General features: G+C 43.9%; 1 protein-coding gene across 1 annotated transcript in view; it reads left to right on the top strand.

Annotated features, from left to right (window-relative positions):
- The window catches only part of ESYT1 (extended synaptotagmin 1), a 433,655-nt gene that overhangs the window by 249,823 nt on the left and 160,141 nt on the right, over positions 1-23,691 (top strand). Inside the window, exons 15-21 of the mRNA XM_078686263.1 lie at positions 12,215-12,301; positions 12,400-12,549; positions 13,334-13,492; positions 15,061-15,237; positions 16,962-17,044; positions 17,689-17,737; positions 18,921-19,010. Of these exons, the coding sequence (XP_078542389.1) occupies positions 12,215-12,301; positions 12,400-12,549; positions 13,334-13,492; positions 15,061-15,237; positions 16,962-17,044; positions 17,689-17,737; positions 18,921-19,010 (795 nt within the window). The remainder of the gene's footprint in view (positions 1-12,214; positions 12,302-12,399; positions 12,550-13,333; positions 13,493-15,060; positions 15,238-16,961; positions 17,045-17,688; positions 17,738-18,920; positions 19,011-23,691) is intronic.

Raw genomic sequence — 23,691 nt, 5'->3', positions numbered from 1 at the left:
TCTCCTGTGCCATTGTAATTAAAACTCACCACTTTTTTCTTAGCCCATCTGCATGAAGAGCATCTACCACATTTGTAAAAACCTTTAAATTTCGACAACCAGTCCTTATTTACAGGTTTGGTCGGGTAACTAGGGCTAAGTAGATTAGAAAGAGTGACCCCTTTCCTAAAAGTTAGGGAAGGGTAGTGAGTAACAAAAGGGGAAATGTCGTGATCCAGTTTGAGTAAATTCCAGTGTCTTTTCAAAATAGAATACAATCTACTGCTTTCTGTACTGTAATTGGTGATCATTCTAACCTTAGTTACACCTTCAAGTTCCTTCCTCTTAGGTTTAATCTTTAAGGTATTTTTGCGCTTCAGTTTCTTTGCTCTGTCTAGAGCTGTGTCTATAGTTTTCTTATCATATCCTCTCTTTTCAAATCTCATGGATATGTCTGATATATTCTCCTGAAAGTCTTGATTTAGGGAACAATTTCGCCTAGCTCTCACCATCTCTCCATACGGGATGGATTTAATCTGATTCATAGGGTGACAGCTTTTGGCATGTAATACTGAGTTACAGCTAGTAGGTTTCCTATACATTCTACTATTTAGTTTGCCTGCATGCACAAATAGCTCAACATCAAGAAATGTAATCATGTTATAATCATACTGCGTTGTAAATCGTAGATTATACATATTATCATTTAAGTAATCAAAAAATCCATGTAATTGTTCAACCGATCCTGTCCAGATAAGCAGACAGTCGTCAATGAAACGACCCCAGTAATGGATATACTGTATCCACTCCTTATTACTGGGTCCCCAAATTCGCTCCGCCTCGTACCAACCCATAAATAGGTTCGCAAAAGACGGAGCAAATTTGGCTCCCATCGCTGTCCCAAGTTCTTGGCGGTACCATGCACCATCAAACAAAAACACATTGTTTTTCAATATTAGTTCGGTCATTTGTAGCAACATCTGTGAATGATCATAAAGTTCAGCAGCTCGCTTGCTAAGAAAAAAGTCAAGAGCATTGATTCCAAGAGTGTGATCAATATTAGAATAAAGGGAAACCACATCAAGTGTAGCTAAAATCATCCCTTCTTCCCAAGTAATGTCATTTAATATGTTAAGTATATATTTCGTATCCATAACAAAAGATGGTAGATTCTGTACAAAGTCTCTAAGAAATGTATCAATGTATTCGGACAGGTGTTCAGTTGGCCCTCCAATGCCCGAGACTATCGGTCTTCCTGGGGGCTTGTCTCGGCATTTATGCACCTTTGGCAAGGTATATAGACATGGTGATCTCGGAAATGTAGTTTGTAAATACAAGTATTCATCATGATTAATTAGTGATAGATCGTACCATTCCCTCACTTTAGTATTTACCGTTTCTACTAAGGTATTCATTGGGTTAGACTCTAGCCTTGTGTAGTAACGTTTATCGTTTAGTTGTGATAAAACTTCACTTTTATAATCAATGCTATTCTGTAAAACCAGGTTGCCACCTTTGGCAGCTCTCCGAATTATTATTTCCTTATTGTTCAAAAGTTCATTGAGGGCTTTCCTTTCTCCTGGTGTTAAATTATCCTGTCTAGGATGCAAGTAACTCGAACGTTTATGTTCTAATTCACGATCAATATCCTGACTGACAGCCTTAAAGAATACATCGATAACATTTCCTTGTGTTAACCTTGGAGTCCATTTAGAGCTTGTTTTAAGACCACTGCTTTCTGTCACATAGCGTTCTACTTCTAAATCTTCTATGATTTTGGCTAATGTAGCAGGGTCATCTTCAGTTTCTGTTAGAGATAACAGGAGCTGCGTCTCTTTAAGTTCTTGTATAGTGAGATTACTCAAGTTTTTAGTAGTGGGTGTTTCTTTCTCAGGTGTATTACAAAAGAATTTTTTCAATTTAAGCCTCCTAGTAAATTTAAAAAGATCTATCTTGGTCATCACCCAGTCTTGCCTCCTAGCTGGACAGAACCCTAAACCTTTTTTAAGAACACAAATCATGTCAGGAGACAATTGTTGGTCAGATAAATTAATGATTTCAATATCACTTACTTCAGTAACATCATTTAGGGCTGTGGCTTCCATGACCTCAAGCTCCTCTTTAGCCTTGTCCCTTGATTTCCCTCTTCCTCTCCTGCCTCTTCTGGTCCTCTTGTATTTGTATTCCGATTCCTGCCAGTTTCTCGATTCCCCCTCCGTAGGCGGTGGACTTCCTCTAACAAATTAGATTCAGGTGTAGGGGTAGTTGTTACTGTAACCGGTACCTCCTCACTGTCATCACTTGATAAGTTGCTAGAAGAAGCTTCAGTTTCGCTAAGTGGTGTGATGTTGCCTGCCTGCCTCCAAGGTGCCTCACGTTAAGGAACACATTCCACCTCAAGTGGAACTTGGGACTCCTGTACTCCTTCCTGCCGATACCACTCCTGGCCTGAGGTCTGAAGAAAATCAGTAACGACCTGAATGAAGTCACCGTATTGGCCCCAAATTGGGCATGGAGAGTATGGTATGTGGATCTTCTGGGCTTGAGCATCTGTCTTATGATCAGATTGCCCCTGTGGGACAACTTGCTGTTGCAGCAACAGGGCAGGGTTCTACACCCAGGCCTTCTAAATCTCCATCTTCATGCATAGAGATTGAGCAGCGACAGTTGAACATCTTCGACTTTTCCCCGGAGGTGGTTGATGTCATCATGGCAGCCAGGCCTTTCTCGACAAAAAAATGTATACTCCTGTCATTAGGACAAATTTATGGTTTGGTGCGGAACACGCCAGATTGAGTCACTCCAGACCAAGTTATCTGACATTCTGTTGTTCATTTTGTTCCTTGCACAGCAAGACTTTGCTCTCGGCACGGTTAAGGGGACCTTTTGGTTCTTTCTACCTTTTTACAGTTGTCGGACCAGCCCTCAGTAGCAGCTCCTTTTCACGGGCTCCATGGTGTAGCCTGCCACCTCTATCCCCAAGGAACCACTGCTAAATTAAATGATTACAATAATTTAATTTACCAGTGTGCATGCAAACACGACTTTCATGTTTACATGAACTCTGTAGTGTGTAGGTCAAAACTCTCAGCCTCTCCAGCAGGCGAAGATGGGGCTGAACCACGATCCAACTGCAAAGTTTTGTTTGAAAACCCAGCACTCTGTAGATGGATGTCTCGGTTGCCCAGGCGAGGGACATGTTTCAACTATAATCCCTCAACACAGGCACAATCTGTTTTAATTAGCAGACATACTGTGCATGCCTCCTGTAGCCCACTATATCTGCTAAAATGTGGCTGTCAGGACTCAGGTAAGTGCATCCCTGTGGCCAGTGAGGAGCCACACAGTGCAGCAGGTGCAGGATCTCAAGCATTGTCTCCGCTTCTGATAGGGTTGTGCTTCCAATCCTGTCAAGAATCTGGGAGACTGCTTGTGGTGGTACTTCATCTGAAACCAGGCCCTGCTGCTCTGTGTGCGAGTATAACAAAAAGAACAATGTCTCAACCAGTATATCATTCAGAAAGGACTGTTTGTAAAAGGTGTCTTAATCACACAGGAGGGGGGGAAGGGGCGAGGGAGACGTAGGTAGAGTGGAAGGGTTGTTATTTGCACATAGTTATAGCAGCACTACGATACAACTAGATTGCAGTAACCATAACAACCAATTGTGCACTGAAAGTGTTGGTGTGAGTGAACTGCGCAGCGACACAAGTGATTAGAGAACAACGTGAGGCTGCAGAAAAGCAGTAAAAACAATAATTTCTAGCGGTCAAACATATGATTTTAACAAATACAAGTACAGTTTCATTTTTTGCGAATGACCATCTAATAACCGCGAATGGCGTTGTGGAGTCGACAGCGTTTCGACCTATTTAATTAAAGGTCATCATCAGGACGATGGTTACTTGTTTTTTGGAATAGTGCTGTTTAGGATAAGAAAGAAAATAAAGGAATAATCAGAATAAGTTGGCCCCCGAAGAAACGAGTAAAAAAAGGGAAGAGACAGCACCAGGTAAGTAATTGGAGGATACCTGGTGGCACTATGAGGGAGAAAGAATCCAGGGAAAGGGAGATCCACTTTGCAGGAACCGCAGTAGAAACAGAAAAGAAGGGACATGCGGTCAGGGTAATTGAATTACGGGCGTTCGGTTGGTGTAGGTAATTAGCAGGTACCGGCGTGGGAGATACCTGCAGGTCGTCAAATGAATGAAGACCGGGGGTGAGGACTTGAGGTCTAGAAGGAAGGGAAGGAAGGGAACCAGAACTAGAGTTAATGAGGGGAATGACCGGAAAAGCAGTGAAAGTTCGGGCGAGAACCTTCATCAAGGCAATCTTACCTCGGCGTGCAGGAGTCACGGCCTGGAGGGGAAGAGAAGTACGTGGCTAGAAGAGCGGTCAGTGCTGTAGAGGTCTGCACGACCGGTAAGGTACTGTGCTAGAGGAGCCGGGATGAATCCTGAGGGACATGTTAAGAGTCTAACCAGTTTGTGGGGCAAATTCGGTATAAGTGCCAGCAGGCTGGCCGATCAATCACGTACAATTAGAGGCAATTGGGAGCTAGTATGCGTGGGACAACGTACTGCGTGCCCCGGGAAAGACGGCGGAAGCAAGATGGTCGTCAAAGTACAGACACCGAGATAGTGTGACATCATAAATTACATCATGGAGATAAAAGTTGCGACAATTTGGTATCTCTGTTAAGGGATTGGAAATAAAAAGTACTGACTGGCCTCCATAATATATGCAAGAATGGAATATATAAAACCGTTAAACGAAATAATATTACATTAACAATAGCGGGGGGAAAAAACAGATTGTCATGAACATGAACGTCATTAAATTAGAAATTCATATTGGCCTGCAGAATTAGGCGGCATGTACAAGTAAGAACAAAATGCGACAATTTGGTATCCCTGTTACGGAATTGGAAGGACGGTGATTCAAACAATATGTACTGACTGCCCTGCATTAAATTATGCAAGAGTGCCATGCATAAAAACATAAATAGAATTAAATTAATAGTGGAAAAACAAATCAGATTGTCATGCACATGAATGTCATTGAATTGGAAATTCAGATTGGCCTGCAGAATTAGGCGGCATGTACAAGTAAGACTTGTACGTTCAAATCAATGAGTACATTTGTTACAAGGCTCTAAAGGGGAACAAAAGTAATATAGTATCAATAGCCCTAGGGGGTCTTTCGGGTACATGGAGAATCAGGTTAAGTACAAGTGATACAAGCATATTTGCAAGCATAGACGAGCTAAGTGGATTTAAACAAAGGTACAGTTACCACAAGGTTCTGGGTAGCAAGGACTGAATAATGAACAGAAAGTATGGGTTCTAACTTATTGTGATAACTGTGTTCCACTCATCGAGTGAGTAGAGCCCCTGGGCAACAGAGTTGCAGCATGTGATCCACCTACATTCAGTAGTAGTTGGAGGTTGCTACCACGGATGGGTAGTAGTGGACGATCTATGACCTGCCATGTCATGTCTGTCTCAGAGTGGTTGTGTTCATCCGTCTGCCCATGTAATTTACTTTATATTGACCAAACCACCCAAATGGTGAAGCAACGCATTGCCCAACACAAGAGCCGCATTAGATGTAACGTCACAACAGCATCTTTGGTTACCCATTTTAAAGAACACAACCACTCTGAGACAGACATGACATGGCAGGTCATAGATCGTTCACTACTACCCATCCATGGCGGCAACCTCCAACTACTACTGAATAAATGTGAATGTAGGTGGATCACACGCTGCAACTCTGTTGCCCAGAGGCTCAACTCACTCGATGAGTGAAACAGTTATCACAACATGTTAGAACCCATACTTTCTGTTCATTACTCTGTCCTTGCTACCCAGAACCTTGTGGTAACTGTTGAGACATTGTTCTTTTTGTTATTCAGCTTACCCGGTCTCAACTGGGGCAACGGGTTTACTCCTGTATCCGTTTTCTTCTTCCTCTCGCTCTGCATGCAGGGGCAAATGTCAGTGTTGTTTCTCTGTGTATATGTACGTGAAAGTGGGGTTGTGAGTGATTGAGAGAGAACGAGATTGGATGAGAGTGAGTTAGTTTAATGTGTTTGAGAGTGTCAGTGAGAATGAAAGAGTAAGAATCAATGGACGAGAGAGTGAATTTGAATAACAGAATGAGTAAAACCGTGTGAGGGAGCTAGAATGAGTGAGGGGGGATTGTGAGAAGGAGTGGGATTGTTGTATCAATGGTGCAGCAGGTGCAACCATGGCTCTTTTGCAACTGCATTGACTGCCCTATTAAATCAGAAATCCTGTAGCACAGGAGTTCAGATCAGAGCCCCTGTACACCAGTAGGTTCGAGTGAGTGTCAGTGATTGTGAAAGTGTGTGGAAGTGCAATTGTGAGTGAGAAACTGAGCAAGTGAATGAGCACAATTGCATGTGAGGGCACAAAAGACAATATTTGAAAACAGTGAGGTGAACCCGTGGCATCCATCTTGCCAAACGTTGTAACACCGTTCAACGCAAGTCAAGCCATCACCCTGCCGGCGTTATGTGCTCCACCTCACCTCTCTAAGCAGGAGGAGACACTCCATCGCTTGGACCCAAAAAGAGTAGAGTTTTTACATTGATGTACCAGAAAATACTGGGTGGATGATCAGCTCTGTGTGAGGTTCTCCAGGGCAAGAAAAGGCAAGGCTGTGCAGAAACTGGCCATTTCCGGCTGGATCGTGCTCTGCATTAAGATCTACGCATTGGCCAAAAACCAGCCTCCAGATGTCTTGCGAGCCAGTTCTACCAGGAGCAAAACTGCGTTGGCACGCAGAGTTCCTGTCCTGGACATCTGCCAGGCAGCTATGTGGGCGTCTCTCCATATATTCACGATGCACTACTGTCTGAACACCCAGGTTCGCAGAGAGGGGCACTTTGCCCACTTGGTCCTACAGGACTTCTTGGTTTGAGCCAATTCACAAACCCACTTCCTTATAGGTACTGCTGGTGTACCTATTCAAAAAGTGACAAATGTGCTGTTAGACGTCTCTTCAGAAAAACAAATAACTTACCTTCTGTAACGCTCTTTCTGGTTAAGACTCTATCTAACCACAGATTCCTCACAGACCCTCCCATCCTGTCTGTGATTTGGGCTCTACCCTTTAATAAGATTCCAAGTCTAGGAATCTGCATGATGGCCCAGCCAGTTGGCTGGTTTGGCTCTGTATCTGAGGGAGCGAACAGCCAAGAAAGCAACTGATGTCAGCACACAGGAGTGATGCCTATATAGGCTTCACGTCATTTCCAGAGCTGAACGGCGTCCTTGCAGAGCCATACAGCATCACCTCCTGGCAAACAGAGGTACTGCTCAAAAGTTTCCGTACTGAGTCGGACTCCTGGGGAATATTGAAAAGTTGAAGAATCTGCATTTAGATCGAGTCTCTACCAGAAAGAGCATTACTGAAGGTAAGTAACTTGTTAGTTACTCACATATAGCCACTGGAGACTAAAACATTTCTAGCACTCGCAATAATTTTTTTAAATTCTGTTAAGGACACAGAGGCGAGGATTATGCTTCTCTTTCTTTACTAGCTCTAAACAGCAGCCAATCTAAACATTAGAGAAGCAGTAGAAAATACTTATGTAAACTACACATCCCATGCATCCCTTATATCACACCCCTATACCACAGTCCACCAGTCATATCCTGCCACAGTTCCCACATTTGAGAGACACCATCTTGACTGCCTATTTCTTTGCAAATAAACTCAAAGTAAGCAAGATCTGAAGAACCAAAGCCAACGCCAATGGAACAGGAGGGACTGCGAAGCCAACTTGATGGCAATTCATAGGAAAACTAAATCTTTCCAGGAAAACAGGGTCCGTCCGGTCACCGTGAAGCGACTCTTCACCAAGATCATCTCACTCCTGCTTGCGTTCCGATCCTGAAAGTAGACAATACCTCAATAAACAGTGGTCTGCTTCCTTACAAGATCTTGAAATTCAAAGTCTATAAAGCATGTCTCTAGTAGAGAAAATGGAGAGGGGGAAGATTAGAGGACTGGACGTAGTTCTGTAGGAGGACTCATTCTGTAACCCTGGGAAGTATCGAGAACCCAAGCGCTGGAAAAAAATTATGAAATGACAAATTCTGCCCCCCAAGGAAAAACAAGGAAAAGGAATTCCCTGAAAACTGAACATTGAAGAAGGCTCGAGAGCCAGATGCAACAACCCTGTTGAAGTTACCTCTGAAGCCCCTTGATCTGGAGTGGAAGAAGCCAGCTTGAGAGGCGTCCTCCCTGTTCCCTCGACGTCGAATCCCGGAACCCCTCTGGGGCCTTTGTGAGAAGAAGCGGCGAGCCAAGGACCTGAAAGAACTTCTTGAGGGAGGTCTATGCCTTGTCGAGGGTGGTAAATGTGTTCACAAACTTCCCAATATCCTTTACGAAATGATCCCCAAACAGCTTCTCTTTCAGACATGGCTAAATAAACAAGTTTGGGATCAATCCTTATAAGGACTGACCTCCAACTCCAAAGAGATTGCGTAGGTGACGTTGCCAAGGAGGCACACCAACTGTTGGGTGCAACCGGAGAGGACCTCAGGGTTCACATCTCTCACACTCTTCTGAGCCTCGAGAGCAAATTTCAAGATTTATGCCAAGGGGCCAGAAACGTCAAGCAGCGTGTCTTGCAAGGCTATCAAGACCGTTCAATACCCTTCTTGGGGTAACAAGCATATTTCTTTAGGAAAGCGAGCATACTCTGGTCTATGTCCGGAATCTCTGCTGTTTTATGCAGCAGGTCGGGTCTGGGACCTTTCGCTCTGAGGCAGTTATGCACCTCCTTTTCAAACCTTTGGTGGGGATGGGCTTGCATGCAGTCGGCCACCGCAGGGGCTGGGGTCCAGATCTATGCCCTCGGATGGACAATATCGGCCAAAATCCAAGGGGTTATGAGGAATGGAAGTAAGAGAACTGCCCGGGAGGGGGCTTGCAGGACTCTTACGTTTATTACCCAGGGGTATGCTAAGGTCAGAAACGGGGGAAGAAAGGGGGTAGAATCTGAATCATGGTGAGAAAGGTCCTTCTTCGGGTCACAAGACACTGTCTTAACACTATACGTATGTCTACCCAAGATGTCCTGTGACAATCCAGTAATGGGCTCAGCATGAGGGCACTCATTTAGACTGGGGGGGACCTGAGGGTGCTGAAGAGGTGGACGGGGAGAGTTCTTCTAGCGTCCAGCAAACTTGTCAAGGCACTCTGTAATGAGTTGAAAGGTCACTGACAGCTCCTTACCCAAGGAGCGTTACACAGAGTGATCAGTGACCTCCACCAGGCCATCATCATCATAATAACCTTCATCCTCCTCTGGCCTGTAGGCCTAATTTTCGTTGGGGTCAAAGGGCTCAGAGTCAGACTTAATGAGAAATATAGGGGTATGGAGGGGGCAGAACAAGGAGCTGGCCAGCAAGGCCACAGATTAAATACCCCCAGAGGGGAGCAAGAAGAAGCAAGGCTTAGCGAAGGCCTGAAGCACAGGGGAAGCACAAAGTACAGGGTCCAAATTTTTGCAGCCCTCAGGGATTCCGCTGTACAGGGCGTCATGCGGGAGCAGTAAAACGGAGCCCCTGTTACAGCCTGTGGGAGAGGTTCCTCATTGCAGCTGTGGAGGGACTCTGCGCTGAGCCGCTGAGTGTGTAAAAAGCACTGGCAGCATAAACATTAAAACGGGGACTACGCATGGGTAGCCCAATTGAGCTATCTGCGCACCCTTCGCTCCCAAGCGGAGCTGCCGAAAGAGGAAGCAGCCTACCAATATTGAATGGGGGCAGGTGCAACGTGTGTCAGCAGAAACTGTGGCGGGGGACGCTGTGGGCAAGCGACTCAAGCAAACAGCCGATCAGGCACCCCTGCAAACAGAGTAGAAAAGGTAGGAAGCGCCAGGCTCACCCGCTATGAGGGGTTTGAGCACCAACTAAGAAAGTAATGACCGCATACATATACAAAAATCATGAAGAGAGCAATCAAATAAGTAGAGCAACAATACTCAGAGAGACACTTATCTGACTGCAGTGCAGCAAAGAAAGATAGTGTCTCCGTTATGGGATAACTGTGACAGGATATGATTGGGGCTTTGGCGGGGGTGTGATATATGGGATTTATGGGGAATGTATAGTCTACATAAGGTGTTTCTGCTGTTTCTCTTATGGCTTGATTGGCTGCTGTTTGGAGCTAATAAAGAAATAAAGCATAACCTGAGCATCCGGTCTTGACACAGAATTCCTTCCGCTCCAGTAGCACAGCACTACTTCCAGCTGCAGGCTGCCTCTTGCCTTCAGTCAGGCTGAGTAGCTGGATGGGAGTCAGTCACTGTGTGCAAGCACAATTCACAGCCGCTAGATGTCACAGAGTTTCTTCAGAGTTGTCCCTGGTCTTGTGTCTGCACAGTAGATAGAGGACCAGATGTACAAACCTTACATTTTGCGGTAGCAAACGGGCCGATTTCCCGTTTGCAACCACAAACAAAGGTGATACATCTGGCCCAGAGTCTCTTCTGGTCCTTCCGAGTCTGTCTAAGCCAGTAGACAGTGCTTCCACCTTCCCAGGTGTAAGTTCTGACCTTGGTGCGAACATCAAAGTCTTTGCCTTCCACCGGATAGCTCTCCTTTTAAATACTGGTTGACTGTGAAAGTTGAACAGTTTCAACAGAATTTTCCCAAAGGTCAGTGCCAAACCAGATATAACTGGTAAACTGTTCTGCATAACAGGAAGAGTCTTTTTGGTGCCTTGTTGAATCCCCAAGGGCCACCAGGAGATTAGCTCACTCTGATCCTCTGTTAGAAACACACTATTTTTGGTGTTAACAGTTACATTTTTCTCACAGTGTTCTAGCAGTCTCCCCTCTTTTTCCACATTCTGCACCATATACATTTGCAGTCTGGCTGTCTTCCCAACGTGTTCTGACTACCAGGCGTGTTCCTCGTCTAGGGAGCACTCATATGAATTGGCTTCATCGTTATCGTTATCTGGGTTTTATATCGCGCCAAATCACCGTCAGGTCTCAAGGCGCTTCTGACAGATACAGCAACAAGAAAGATAAGTTAACAGGAAAACAGATTATAGGCCTAACTCATGGGCTAACAGACCACAAACAAACTCCAACTTCTTCCTTCTAGTTTTTGCCCAAGTCTTGTCCTGCATGAGAAAGGCTGTAGACTTTCCACATAAAGTATGTAAGTGCAATTTAGAAACTTTTATCTCAGACACGATCAGGTATAAAACATCACAAGCCCAGCAGAGGTGGGGAGATGTTCCTACGTTGATCCTCTTCTTCCAGCTACTCCCTAGTTTACCACAGGTTTATGACTTATTCATAAAATTATGTAAAGTGAGGGGTCTGGTTGGAACTTTCAAAATGTCACAACAGTTAACAGTAAAACATGGAATGCCCCTTGAGAAAGCCATTTACATTCCACCCGTCCTTTGGAAACAATGCTGGTCTCGCCAAAATTGGTTTGGTGACCCCTGCCCATAAATCTCCTTGGAAAAGCAGGCCTGAACCACACGTCTCCAAATTCTGCTATCCCTTACTCATTTGATGCTTCACTGTATCAGCAGGCCTAGTATTCCCCTTGCTCATTCCATTTCTGTTTCATCTAAGTTCATTTAAGGGATGTGGTGTTTACCCCCATGCCACCCCCACTCTGCCATCTTTAGGCTACAGGGGCCAGTGCAAAGGGAACCAGGCCCAGCTCTTTTGCAGCTCCTTCGTGCAAAGAACAGGCAAGGTGTGTGCATGAGAAACTAAAAAAAGTAAATTTTCATACAATTACGATAAACATATAAACATATAACAAGTCTTAAAATTTCTCTTCACATTGTAAGGGACGATTATGAATTGAAAATCTGGTTAGTGATTTCTCAGTGTGCAGCTTCAAAATACCTGTAGTTTCTAACAAAGAAAAATCAAGGAAACCAATCGACAAAGCAGATTTTAATGTAGTGATCTATGAATGATGTCTGTGGCGATCTGCCGGTAATTATGTGAATGCGCTTGGTGAAGGAGATGTTGGGAATAATGTGAGTTCTAGTTTTGTGGTAGCTTCAGAAAATAGCTAAGAATGGTAGCTGTAGGGTTCTGTTGCAAATAGTGTAAGAGTACTGGCTTTGTGGTAGCTCTAGGCCAGAGTATAGGAAATGTATTTGTTTCCCCTTGGCATGCACTTACTCAATTCATCTTACTTCGCACCCACAGAATGTCCAGAACACAGTTAGCCCTGTCTGGGAGCAGCCATTTGGCTTCTTTGTCAGTGATCCACAGAGCCAGGATTTGGACATCCAGGTTTGTTTCCTGACCATGGTATTACTCCTTTAACTTGGCACCACCATCCAAAAGAGGCCCGTCACCCAGCTATTCTTCTTTGTTTTTCTCATCTACAGGTGAAAGATGAGGATCGTGAAGTCACTCTAGGCTCCCTGAAGATACAGCTGAGTCGTCTGCTAATTGCTGAAAACATGACTCTAGATCAAGCCTTCCAGCTGGAGAAGTCTGGTTCAGGCAGCCGTATCTACATGAAGCTTGTCCTGCGGGTGAGTGTGAAAGGCCTTCACAGATCTGAAGCCAAAGGTACCCCAGGAAGTCTCATGGAGCTTTATTTTGTAAAACCCAGGAAATGGGAGAAATCTGTTTTTTTAATCCTGTCGAAACATATCAATGTACATTATGTGTGATCTGCAGTGCCACCTCTTCCAGATGTTGAGGCTTTTCATTGTGCTCCGGCTGGAGACTTAAGGAGAGGTAACTTCTCTGGTTCCCTCCACCTTCAACATGGCTCAAGGAGAGACATTTTTGCTTTCCTGTCAGTTAATGTGGTGGTCGGTGCTCAGTAGTAGTCCCTTTTTACGAGTGGGGCTTCTTCTGCAATCTAGATGTACATTGGGTAATCTCGGAAATACCAAAATAGTTATCACAGCCCATGTAATCTGGCTTTTTGAGATAGAAATGCGTTTTGGTGAATAGGACTGATGGAACTGACGTCCTTCGTGCTCAGAAACGTGTTCATTGGATTTTAGCCAAATACTCTTAACATTGAGAGAGGCAGAAGTAAACAAGACCTCACCTCTTGTGCCCACACTGAGACCTGTTGATAGAGGTCTTTTTGTGCTATTTTCTGCATCATCCGAGGTCTTGCCTATGACCCACATCATTCTCGGTCAGACCCTGCGTAGTTACTGCAATCTTGGATCAGGATACTTCTGCCCATGGCAATTCCCTGCTTCTCCTTCTCCATGGAAAGATCTAGGGTTTCACCTCTAGTGGTGCACCAATGTAACTCAATGCTGTTGTTTTAATTGTTTCTGTTTTGTTCTGCAGATTCTGTTCCAAGATGCTCTTGATAAGGTTGTGAGCCCTTCACCTAGATCTGCCACAGGGACACCAGAAAAGGAGCAGCAAACTGCATTCACTACCATCAACACAGAGGCGAAGCCTTTACCCACCATCACGAGCTCCAACATCAGATTTGGGAAAGAGGTACCAGTGCTACTGCGGCTGCTGAAGAGCACTTAAAGTATGTAGAACAATACATAGCGGGTTTGCCCTGAGACTGGCCACCTCCCTATAATGCACTCAGTGCATTCAATAACTGAGCCGGTGTGTATCGAGCATACTGCTGACCATTGCTGCCTACATGGATGTCACTGTGCAATACACACATTTGTTGTGTATGGACAAGAAATGACAAAATCTGTCCTTGTATTTTCGCTGGCAGGAAGCGTCCCTGCTGCTTTAGATCTCTTTCGGTTTCCATTAAATTCTCACTTTCATTTTATTGGAGTTTTTTATGTGGCACTTGGGTACTTCCGCAGATTATTTAAAGCATTTTTAGAAAAAGGGTTAGGGTGCTGCACAAAGAAGTGGCCTTCCGTAGGCTTTAAGCTAAGATTAAAAGATGACTCTTCAGCTGTCTGCAGAGTCTCTGGAAGTTTTCTTTGGAAGCACAATAGAGTTCCAGGAGATAGAATATTGTGTGTAAAAAAATCTTTGGCCAAATGGTTTGTATGCAGCCGATTGCATGGCAAGGTAGTTCTAACAATCTTGTATGGGTTGTTCACCTTGGTGGTGTAGTCCTGTGTCTTTTTAAGAAGTGAAATTTGCACAAGGCAGAGTGCTCTGAATTGGGATGTTTCTTTTATTGCCTTATACTGAAGGCAGTTGGTACAGTATGATACAATCCATATGTTTCTGGTTCCTTTGCATCCCGCTGATGATCTTGTCCAGGATCACCATTGAGATGGTGTTGCAATAGTCCAGTAGTGAAGAGGCACTAGCAAGAACCCGTGCAGTCCAGCCAGAGTAGATTTAAAAATTAGAGAGAGGATTTCTGTAGTTGTCAGTGATGCTGTAAAATGCTTTTGGAGACTGCACTGACATCCGGTATGATGTTCAGCCTGGAGTCAGACAGTGGTATCTATTGACTATATGGTAGGGAACAAAGCTGTTAGAAAGCTGAATGGAACAATGCAGAATTTTCAAATGGGTTGCGTTAAGGCACAGTTTTTGCAAAGACTTCCATTTCCAGTTGTACAAATAGCAAGCCATGACCTATTGATGCTCCTCTGACTATGTTTCAGATCTTGCAGAGGGTGATCTGCATACTTGTGCTAGCCAGCATAATGGCCGCTGGTGACATGCTCTTTTTTATAACTGCCCTTGACTTCACCGGTTCCCGCCCTGTGTCTTTGAATCTATCCTCCACACTGAACTTCAGAATCTCTGTTGCGTAAAAAACCCTCTTTGCTTGAAATCGCTCCCTCGAGCACTGCCACCATTCCTACCCCAGCTCCTTACAAAGAATGAATCTCTTGTTCGTTATTCATGGCTTGTGATTTTGCATATCTTGATGTTACCTTTTCACCCACTCCACTATCCCTACATGAACACAACTTCAGAGCAAACAATTAGTGTAAGATTGGAGAAGCGGCTCCAATTAGTGTATTAGTTTGGAGAAGCGGCTCCAATTAGTGTGAGATTGGAGAAGCGGCTCCAAGTAAGCCAAGGAAGAGAAACGCAATCACTTTCTTCTGCTGTCCTCTGCGCAGAATGCCCTCCGGATCCACCTGGTGGAAGCAGAGAATCTCATCGCCAAGGATAACTTCATGAAGGGGTTGGTGAAGGGTGCCTCAGATCCATACGCTGTGATCCAGGTCGGAGGAAAGAAATTTCGTAGCCGTGTGATCAAGGAGAACTTGAACCCCCGATGGAATGAGATGTACGAGGTAGGTGCACCTCTATCTTGTATGTCTGGAGGCTGTTGACAGGTTTACAGAATGTTATTACAGTCTGATATCCAGGTCCTGGAGAAATGCAACAGTCTCCCATCAGGTTTCTGGTGTGGCGTCACAGGCTGACCTTCAGTTCCCAGAGTGTTATTGATATCTGACATGAATTGTCTTGAGTAAGATTAGTTTGACTGGTGTGTCTAGCAATCATGTATCTGCTTGCTGTCATTTTCTGGAAGTGATATGCTATATTTTCATGTCTGGATCTTGTAGTGTTTGAATGACCATCTAACAGCTTCTTGGAGTGATGTCACAGCCTAATATGAGGTTTCTAGAGTAATTTTGGAGTCTGACATCAGATTACTGCAGTAATTGCTGTATCATCTCAGGTTCTTTGAGTTATTTCAGTCTGTTATTGACAGTATTTCTGATTGATGTCAGAATCTGAGATTCCTTGCTGAAATTATGTTGGTCTGACCTTGGGTTTTTAAAATTATGTGACTATCCATGTCTGGTTTCCCTAGCTATGACGCCATATAGTATGAGATGTAGTCACAATCTGAGTGGTGCTACAATCTGATGCCTTGTTCCCAGATGAACAAGATCTGCCCTTACTTTAGCAAATGATTCAATTGAGCTAAAGATTTACCCCTGAAAAGGGGTTTATTTCAGGACCCGGTCTGGCTCTCGATTAACACATCCCTCCCATGTAGGACTGGCGACATGGTTGTTTAACCAAATCTATAACAGATTAGGCCTTCTATGTGTGGGCAGAGGTGAATAGCACCAGGACACTCCTTGGAGTACTAGAACCCTTTATAAATGCCAGTTCATTCATGAAAGAAGTGCAAGGGCAGCCACACCTCTCCTGAGATGTACACTAAGTCACTGTGTTGTAAATATGAAAGTTGCTTAATTTCTTGTCCTCTTCCTGGACTGAAGCCCCCCTCTGGGTTTTCCCTGATTTTGATTTTTCTGCTCACACAGAGTTTACACTACCCACCTTAGACAAAGAGAAGAGGTGGGATCTTTCAACCTCTGTGACTGCAGTTGTCTAACTTCCACTCAGCCAGTCCCTGTTTCCTCCATTCCCCAAACTACTAAAACCTATGGGTGGATGAAATATTTTGCATCGTGAATTTGTTATTGGTTCACATGCTGTTTATAACGAGGACAGAGACGAGAGTTGGTTGTTTCATTCTTCTGACCTTAAGCAGTTTACAGGAGTGACAGGGTACTAGTCCTGAAGTGTTTAGTACTAGCCCTTTTTACCCAGGACACATTAGAAAACATTTCTGCTGATCTTAGAAAGATTCTACCTTAACAGGAAACATTAAACAAAATATTTAATTTAGAGGGGACTTGAAGAGGAAAATCCTATCTCTTTACTTTGCTCGCCAAGTGTCTAGAATTGCCCCATCTAAAAGGCATTGGGACAGCAATAAGTTGAACTTTTCTATTTAAACCATCTACCATTACTGATGCTCTATCTTCCAAGTGTGTCACTTTGCTGGTGCACCAAACAGTTCTAAACAAAATCACCCTCCAAAGAATTTAGCCTCACACCATAGCCAGACTGGGAAGAACAGAGGCACCTTGGATATAGAATACATTAGCTAGAATAGAGAAGGAATGTCATGTACCACTGTGATTTTCAGACTTCAACACAATGTGCTCATTCATCGTCCTGTGCAAGCCAATATGTGTAATTTTTATTCCAGGTCCTTGTGGATGACGTTCCAGGTCAAGATGTGGCAGTGGAGCTTTTCGATAAGGATATTGACAAAGATGATTTCCTTGGAAGGTCTGCTCTGGAACTGTTTTGTTGCGGAAAATTGGGTGGATGGTGGAAAACATGCCTTCAATGCCTTTTGAATTAATTATATTTTAGCAGCGTTGAAAGTCCATTTTACAATTCCCGTTTTTTGGTTTATGTGTAGCTTATTTTTGTAAACTAAAACGATTTCTTATTGCTCATTCAGTAAACTATTTTCAATGTATAATTGCCATATGCACTGTCATGCCTTGGCCTTTGGGATAGGGGCTTTAAGAAGGGTTGATGGCTTCAAAGGGTGCTGTGCTTTAATGGTATTCTAGCACAAGTATGTATATAATGCTGGGAGATGCTTAAACCTCTGCCACACTTTTTTTTACCTTAACACATTAACATGTTTATATTGCTTTTGAAGTAAATGGGATTTGATACAAAAAGTGGCAGGCAAGTTATGAAAAAGTAAAATAATAAATGAATGAATGAACCCCTTTCAAGAGGCGCTTCAGGTGAAGAGACTGCCTTTGTATGTTCTGCAGTCTATCCACCTCAGGTTTAGCACCAACAAGGACCGTGAAAGGGGCAGATGGATCCATCTTGGTTGCTCTTGTCTTATTCAAGTGTTTTGAATTTTCCTGGATCCTTATAAGGTTTATTTTTTTTATCTAATCTTGTAGATTTAAGATAAGCCTTGAGAAGGTTGTCCAAAGCAAATTTATGGATGAGGTAAGACAATTCATGCTCCTTCTGTTTTCCTTCATTTTCTGTATTATTAGAATGTATTATATATTTTCCCTGTTCTTTGTTTTGTATGCGTCCAGACTATGTTGGATTTCACCGCTTTTGACTTTTGTACTCCAAAGGGCAACCCAGCAAAAGCAACACTTTTTGTCTTCACCCACACACATCTCCTCTGTTAATGGCTTTAGACAGATAAGGCATCAATTGCATTTCAAAAGTTGAAACCAGGACTGGATTTGTTCCTCGCATGCTTGACAGTTGTGACTGTCACTATATAAGCAAATTTCAGAATAGTCTCCACAATTTTTTATATTTAGTGGCCCTAGGAATTTGATGTCAGTGTCTGTATCTGTATGAAAGCAACCCTTACCATACTTTGACTGGCAACTGGGTGTCACTGCTACACCAGCATGCTTCCTCCATGCCCATAGCCAATGCCACACTATGACTGACGACCGGTGATCTGGTTGTCATCTGTCCCCTGCAGGATAACAGCCAGTACCATACTTAGACTGGTCATTGGGTGTAATTGCAGAAGTTGTGCCTGATGCATTCAGGACCTCAGTTAATGTTATTCTTTGACTGGACATTAAGTGTCACTTCTCCACGTTCAGTATCATATACAAGCACACAATGGACAATATGGTGTGGTTGACTAAGGATGAAGCAGAGAAGTTCCAAACATGGTTCGTTAATCAATACATAAAGACAGACTAGATGGTTTTCTAGCAGTGGTTTCATTTTCTAGACACTTTTTCTTCAGAATTTGTAATTAAAATTCTATATCTGCTGTCAATAAGAATTAGATGGGGTAACCACTATGGATGAGATTGGTGGTTTTAAGAAAGGATTTTAGCTAAGGAAATGAAGGGAGTGGAAATCAGACAAAACGTTCTAACCCTTCCCGTTCTGCTTTTTTCCTTCATTTCCTCTTGATCTCCTGCTGTCCTACGACTTGACTTCTCGTCCTCTTTACCTTTACCTTTGCATGGGTTAGCCTATTTACTTAATTACAACACCTCTTTATGATGTCCATTGTCTGTTCATCCTCCCGTCTCATCTATTTCTCTTTCTCTTGTCCTTCTCGCTCTTTCTCCACTGTTCGCCCATCCTTTATTCACCTCACAGTTGCCTTTTATAATTTTCCACACTCTTACTTTTCTTCTAGTGGATTCCCCTAGAAGATGTACGATCAGGAAGGGTGCACCTCCGAATCGAGGTCCTGACTACAAGTGTCAGCTCGGACAGCCTAGACCAGGTGAGAAAGAGCTTCTTCGTCTTCGATAGAGAAAACCCCAGGTTGAGAGCCTATTAAGTGCATGGTCTAGAAATTGTGAGAAATTCAATACTCGTATTGGCTGGTACAAGTAAAACAATATCTTGATTAGGCCTTACTATGTCAAAGACTCCACCAGGCATCATACATTTAGTCTCTCAGACATCATACATTCCTACAACTAAGTAATGACATCACATCAATAGTACAGTAAACATGGGACAGGACATAACATATCTTCCATTTTACAGAAACAAAGGCCAATTAAATAGCATAAAATTAGAGTGAGCACAGAAATCAACATAACAGCATGACCATCCATCCATACGACTCAACCTGTCATTATGTACGTCATATCTCAAACCAATCTCAGTATGCTGTGTGACATCCATCCTAAGTAGTCCACACATTTGCAATGGAAAGAAGTTTAATAGGGACCTTACTGATGCTTTAATGTCTACACAGTACAAACCCTTTTTTGGCCACGAGCTAGCAGACCAGTATCCTGGCAATATAGACCTGCACCGAGTGACCCAGATTTTAAAACATGGTACACCTTAGAGCCTCATTGCCAAGGTTTCCTCTAGCAAGGCTAGCCCTGCTCAATCCCCCAGAGTTGGAGACTAAATGGATCGACGCATTCAGGAAAAGAATGTTTTCATGAAATTTGACCCGAGATTTTTCAACGCATATACCTGCTGGTCACATACACACTTGCTGTCTGGGACATGGCCAGCAAGATCTTGCCAGTGGTCCCAGAAGATCACAGACTTCTTTGACTTGAGCAAAACATGATGGGCAGGGTGCAGCAAAGGTTCTGATTCATACTGGCATTGTTACTACAGATTGTATTGACAGGGCTGTTGGTACCAACATGGTCTTAAGGGGGCACACATGAGATGTGCGGCATTTAAAAAAAATGTTTTTTACGGAGCGCAAACTTGACCCGAAGTTATCGGGTATCAGAGCGCTTTACATAGCAACAGTTGTGTTACATGAGGACACAATTTTTAGGTGATGTACTGGCATCCTTTTTTTTTTTAATTCTTTTTACTAACTTTAGCTCAGATGACCATACAAACCAGCAATTACTACAATCTGTACATGGTTGACTTCTCAATATTCCCACATTTTTAAACCAGCGAGGTGTGAGGACTCGGGTTCTGCTCATTTCAAAATTACCCCCCCCTCCACTGTATGTATGGGGAACTACATGTGTTATATACAACATCATAACAAGTCAGGTATCTGCACCATCTGGATCAGATCCATCCTGTGTGGGCTCCTCAAGTTCCAGTCCCTCTCAATATTTACACCATGGTGACCATATTTTCTCCCACTTTTTAACACACCTTTTGCTTCTATATATGGTTTCTTCGGCTCTTTGGCACCAATCAAGGTTGCATTCCCACTCTCGCAGGGATGGAGGCGAGGGTGCCCCCCATCTCCTTGCAATGTTCCTTTTGGCAATCCCTGCAGCAAGAGCCAGCCATATTTCTGTATAATGTACTGGCATCCTTAATGAACATGTCCTTTGATGTGTCGAGACTTTTCAGAGAAAAGGCAGAGTTGGCTCTTGGGAGATCCAAAGACAGCAGAATTACCTCATGATTCCCTGGAATGTTGGTACCAGTGCAAGAACTAGCCCACCAGTTCCTTAAGTTCAGAGGGTACTCTAGGTCTATGGACTGTGGAATCCATTCCAACCGGTAGTACTGCAAGCAGTTTAGTACCTCCAGGGCTGTGGCACTGACAGATAACATGCAGGGCAGCAGGGACAAAAGTCATCCAACTCCTACTTCTCTGCTGCAACACACATGAAACCGCTTTAAATGTGTCCATGATGGCCCATGACAGGTTAGTGGGGGGACAGGGTTCAACATTTCGTCTCCAGCTGAGGATCGATTACATCAGACAAATGGATCTTATTGATAGTTTAAAGGGGCTATGCCGTACCCTGCATTTCCTCTACTTACCTCCCAAACCAGAATGAACGTTCAACTAAATCCTGATGCAGGAGGTATTTCTTTTGCTCTCCAAACGTGCCATCGAGCAGGTGCCAGACTCGTAAAAGGAGAGGGATCTTGTTGTCATTGACAGCCATCCTCTACCTAGAATAAATGAAATCCTTGTGCTCCTGGGTGCCCAGTGGCACCATGTATTTTCCACTCTTGACCTCAGAAAAGCCTATAATCAGGTCAAACTTGCAGAGCAGTCAAAATCTCTCTCTCTTCGGCCTCTTCATGCTGTTTGGCTGTTCCAGTACTATAGGATGCTGTTTGAAGTAGCACCAGTGGCTAAAGGGTTAACCTCTTCAAAGACATGGACAAAAATGCCAACTGGTTCCAGGATGGGATTGTGGTTTTCACCAAAAAATAGGAAAATCAGTTCAGCACTTTGTTCCAGATTAACAACAAAGGTATTACCTTGTCTCCTAAAAATTGTAAGTTATTCAACCACCATGTGGAGTACTACAGATACTCAAAATTGGCAACAAGGTTTAGTACCAAAATCATCCCTTCTTGAGCATATCCAGGATGCACCAACATCTACCGACAGAGAGACATTGATGTTATTCACAGGGTTGTGTCAATACTACTCTAAATTTGAGTAAATATTTGCAGCTCTCTTGGAACCCTTGTGCAATTACTGAAAAAAGGTATATTTTTGTGCGGGGGCAAGTTTAAAGTTTAGCAAGAAGCCTTCAAAGCTGTAAAAGATAAGATCATCACAGCCCCAATTTTAAAATGGTTTTCTGTTGAAAGACAGTGCACCATTTCAGTGGATGCCATCTCATACAGTTTAGAAGCTGTCATGCTGCCCAAACCCCAAAAAATTGGGAGTGAAGAATGGGTAGAAGCCTTTCCTCGAGTACCCTTCATTTGACAAAGGAGATATGCTGTCTTTGAGAAGGAGCATTTAATTCCAGTATTGGAACTTTCATAGATTCACATGCTTGAATCATTCCCCGTCGCCGAGATGGGAGTCCCCGGTATATAAAAAAGCAATGCTTAGATAAGTACAAAGCAGAAAAAAGGCCTAGGCCCATTTCCGTTTTGTAACCCATAACACTCGTTATGTAAAAGAGACTAGAATTGTCCCTGAGCCAATCAGGACCTCTCACCCGCTAGAACACTCAAAATTTCTCTTGTTACTTGAGATTTGGAACTTTTTTCTGTGAATTTCATCCGCAATTATCATCTTTATTGCTGGTTACTGATTCATCCTGCCTGAACATGTCAGAAAGGAGAAAAGGGGTTTGTTTAGAGCCTGTGCCCCCAGTTCCAAGAAGAGGCTCTATACTGATGACCCTCATGCTGACTGTATTTACTGCCTTTATCCGGACCATCAAGCTAAAGACGGCAAGGTATGTCGTACCTTTTCCAGTAAAACACTGAGGGACCGTGAGTGGCGTCTTTTAATATGGCTTCAAAAGCTCAAGGCCAGAAAGGAGGTTATTTCCAGTGACCGTGATGGGGCATCCTCTTCCTCATCTAGGAGGTCCCAGAAAAGAAGGATATCACCTCATGTTCATTCTTCAGAGGAACGTCCTGAGAAAGCCCTTAAAAAGACCACTCAAGGGTCTTATGGGCGCAGTCCCTCAAAATCTCCTCAGACTCAAGAAAAGGAGAGTTAGGGACATGCTTCGGGGGATACAGCTACTAAAAAGGTGGGTTCTGAGCCATCTAAGTCACCCCCTCAGGTCAGGCAGTCCTTCAAGAAGCCTTCGTCAGGGCCTCCTGAGGTAAAATGATCAGCGAAATCTACATCGTCAACGGGATTGTCAGCAAAGAGAACTTCTCCATCGTCAAAGACAAAGATTGAGGTTCGTTTAGTCCCCAAGAAAGCCTCAGCGTCTACGACGGATGGAACTCCCTCGACGACGCAACAGTCGACGAAGTCACCGTCGATGACGGTTTTGACGTCGGTATCGATGGCAAGTGCGTTGACGGCGGCTACAGTATCGACAACAGCACCGGCGATGGGTTCGTCGACAACGACAATGGTAACTACATCGTCAATGGCGTGTAAGCCATCAGTGATGGTATCGACGGCTGCATCTACGACAACAGTGTCGTTGGAGATCTCGTTGACTGGCTCATCGACGAGGGAAAAAACACCAGAGGGATCAGAAGCCACCAGGAAGAGGAAGATTACGCCGGAAATCACATACCCTAGCAAAGTTACGCCTGTTTTTCCATCTCACCTGCTAGAGGAGCCGGATTCAGAGGAGGATGATGAAGGCCCTTTCGGTTATGCTGGTACCCCTTCACAACTGCACGTGAAGTGTCAGGAGGACGAGTTTGAGGAAGAATATGGGGAGTATCAATACCCTCCCCAACTACAACAATACCACCAGAGTTACCAAGAAGAGGTGATTAGCATGCCGTCCTCTTTATTGATGGAGCTGCAGTTTATGTTGGTGGACTACAGGAAGATGTTTCCACCAACTCCTACATCCCAAGAGGTGCCACTGTCTGCTCCGTGCACACGCTCCATTCCAACTATTCCAGTTAGAAGCCAGGCGGTGCTGCTAGAGCCCTTACTGAGATCACCACAGTCAATGCTTCAACAGGGCGTTGTATATAGATCAGATTCCGGAAGAGAGTAGACCGGAGGTTAAAAATATCCTTCAGGAGGGAGAAAGGGCTTCGGCTGAAGT

The sequence above is a fragment of the Lissotriton helveticus genome, chromosome 1_1, assembly GCF_964261635.1.
Source record: "Lissotriton helveticus chromosome 1_1, aLisHel1.1, whole genome shotgun sequence".
NCBI classification, from domain to species: domain Eukaryota; kingdom Metazoa; phylum Chordata; class Amphibia; order Caudata; family Salamandridae; genus Lissotriton; species Lissotriton helveticus.
The sequence above is the reverse complement of the archived record's forward strand: the minus strand, read 5'-3'. Positions and strand labels throughout refer to the sequence as shown.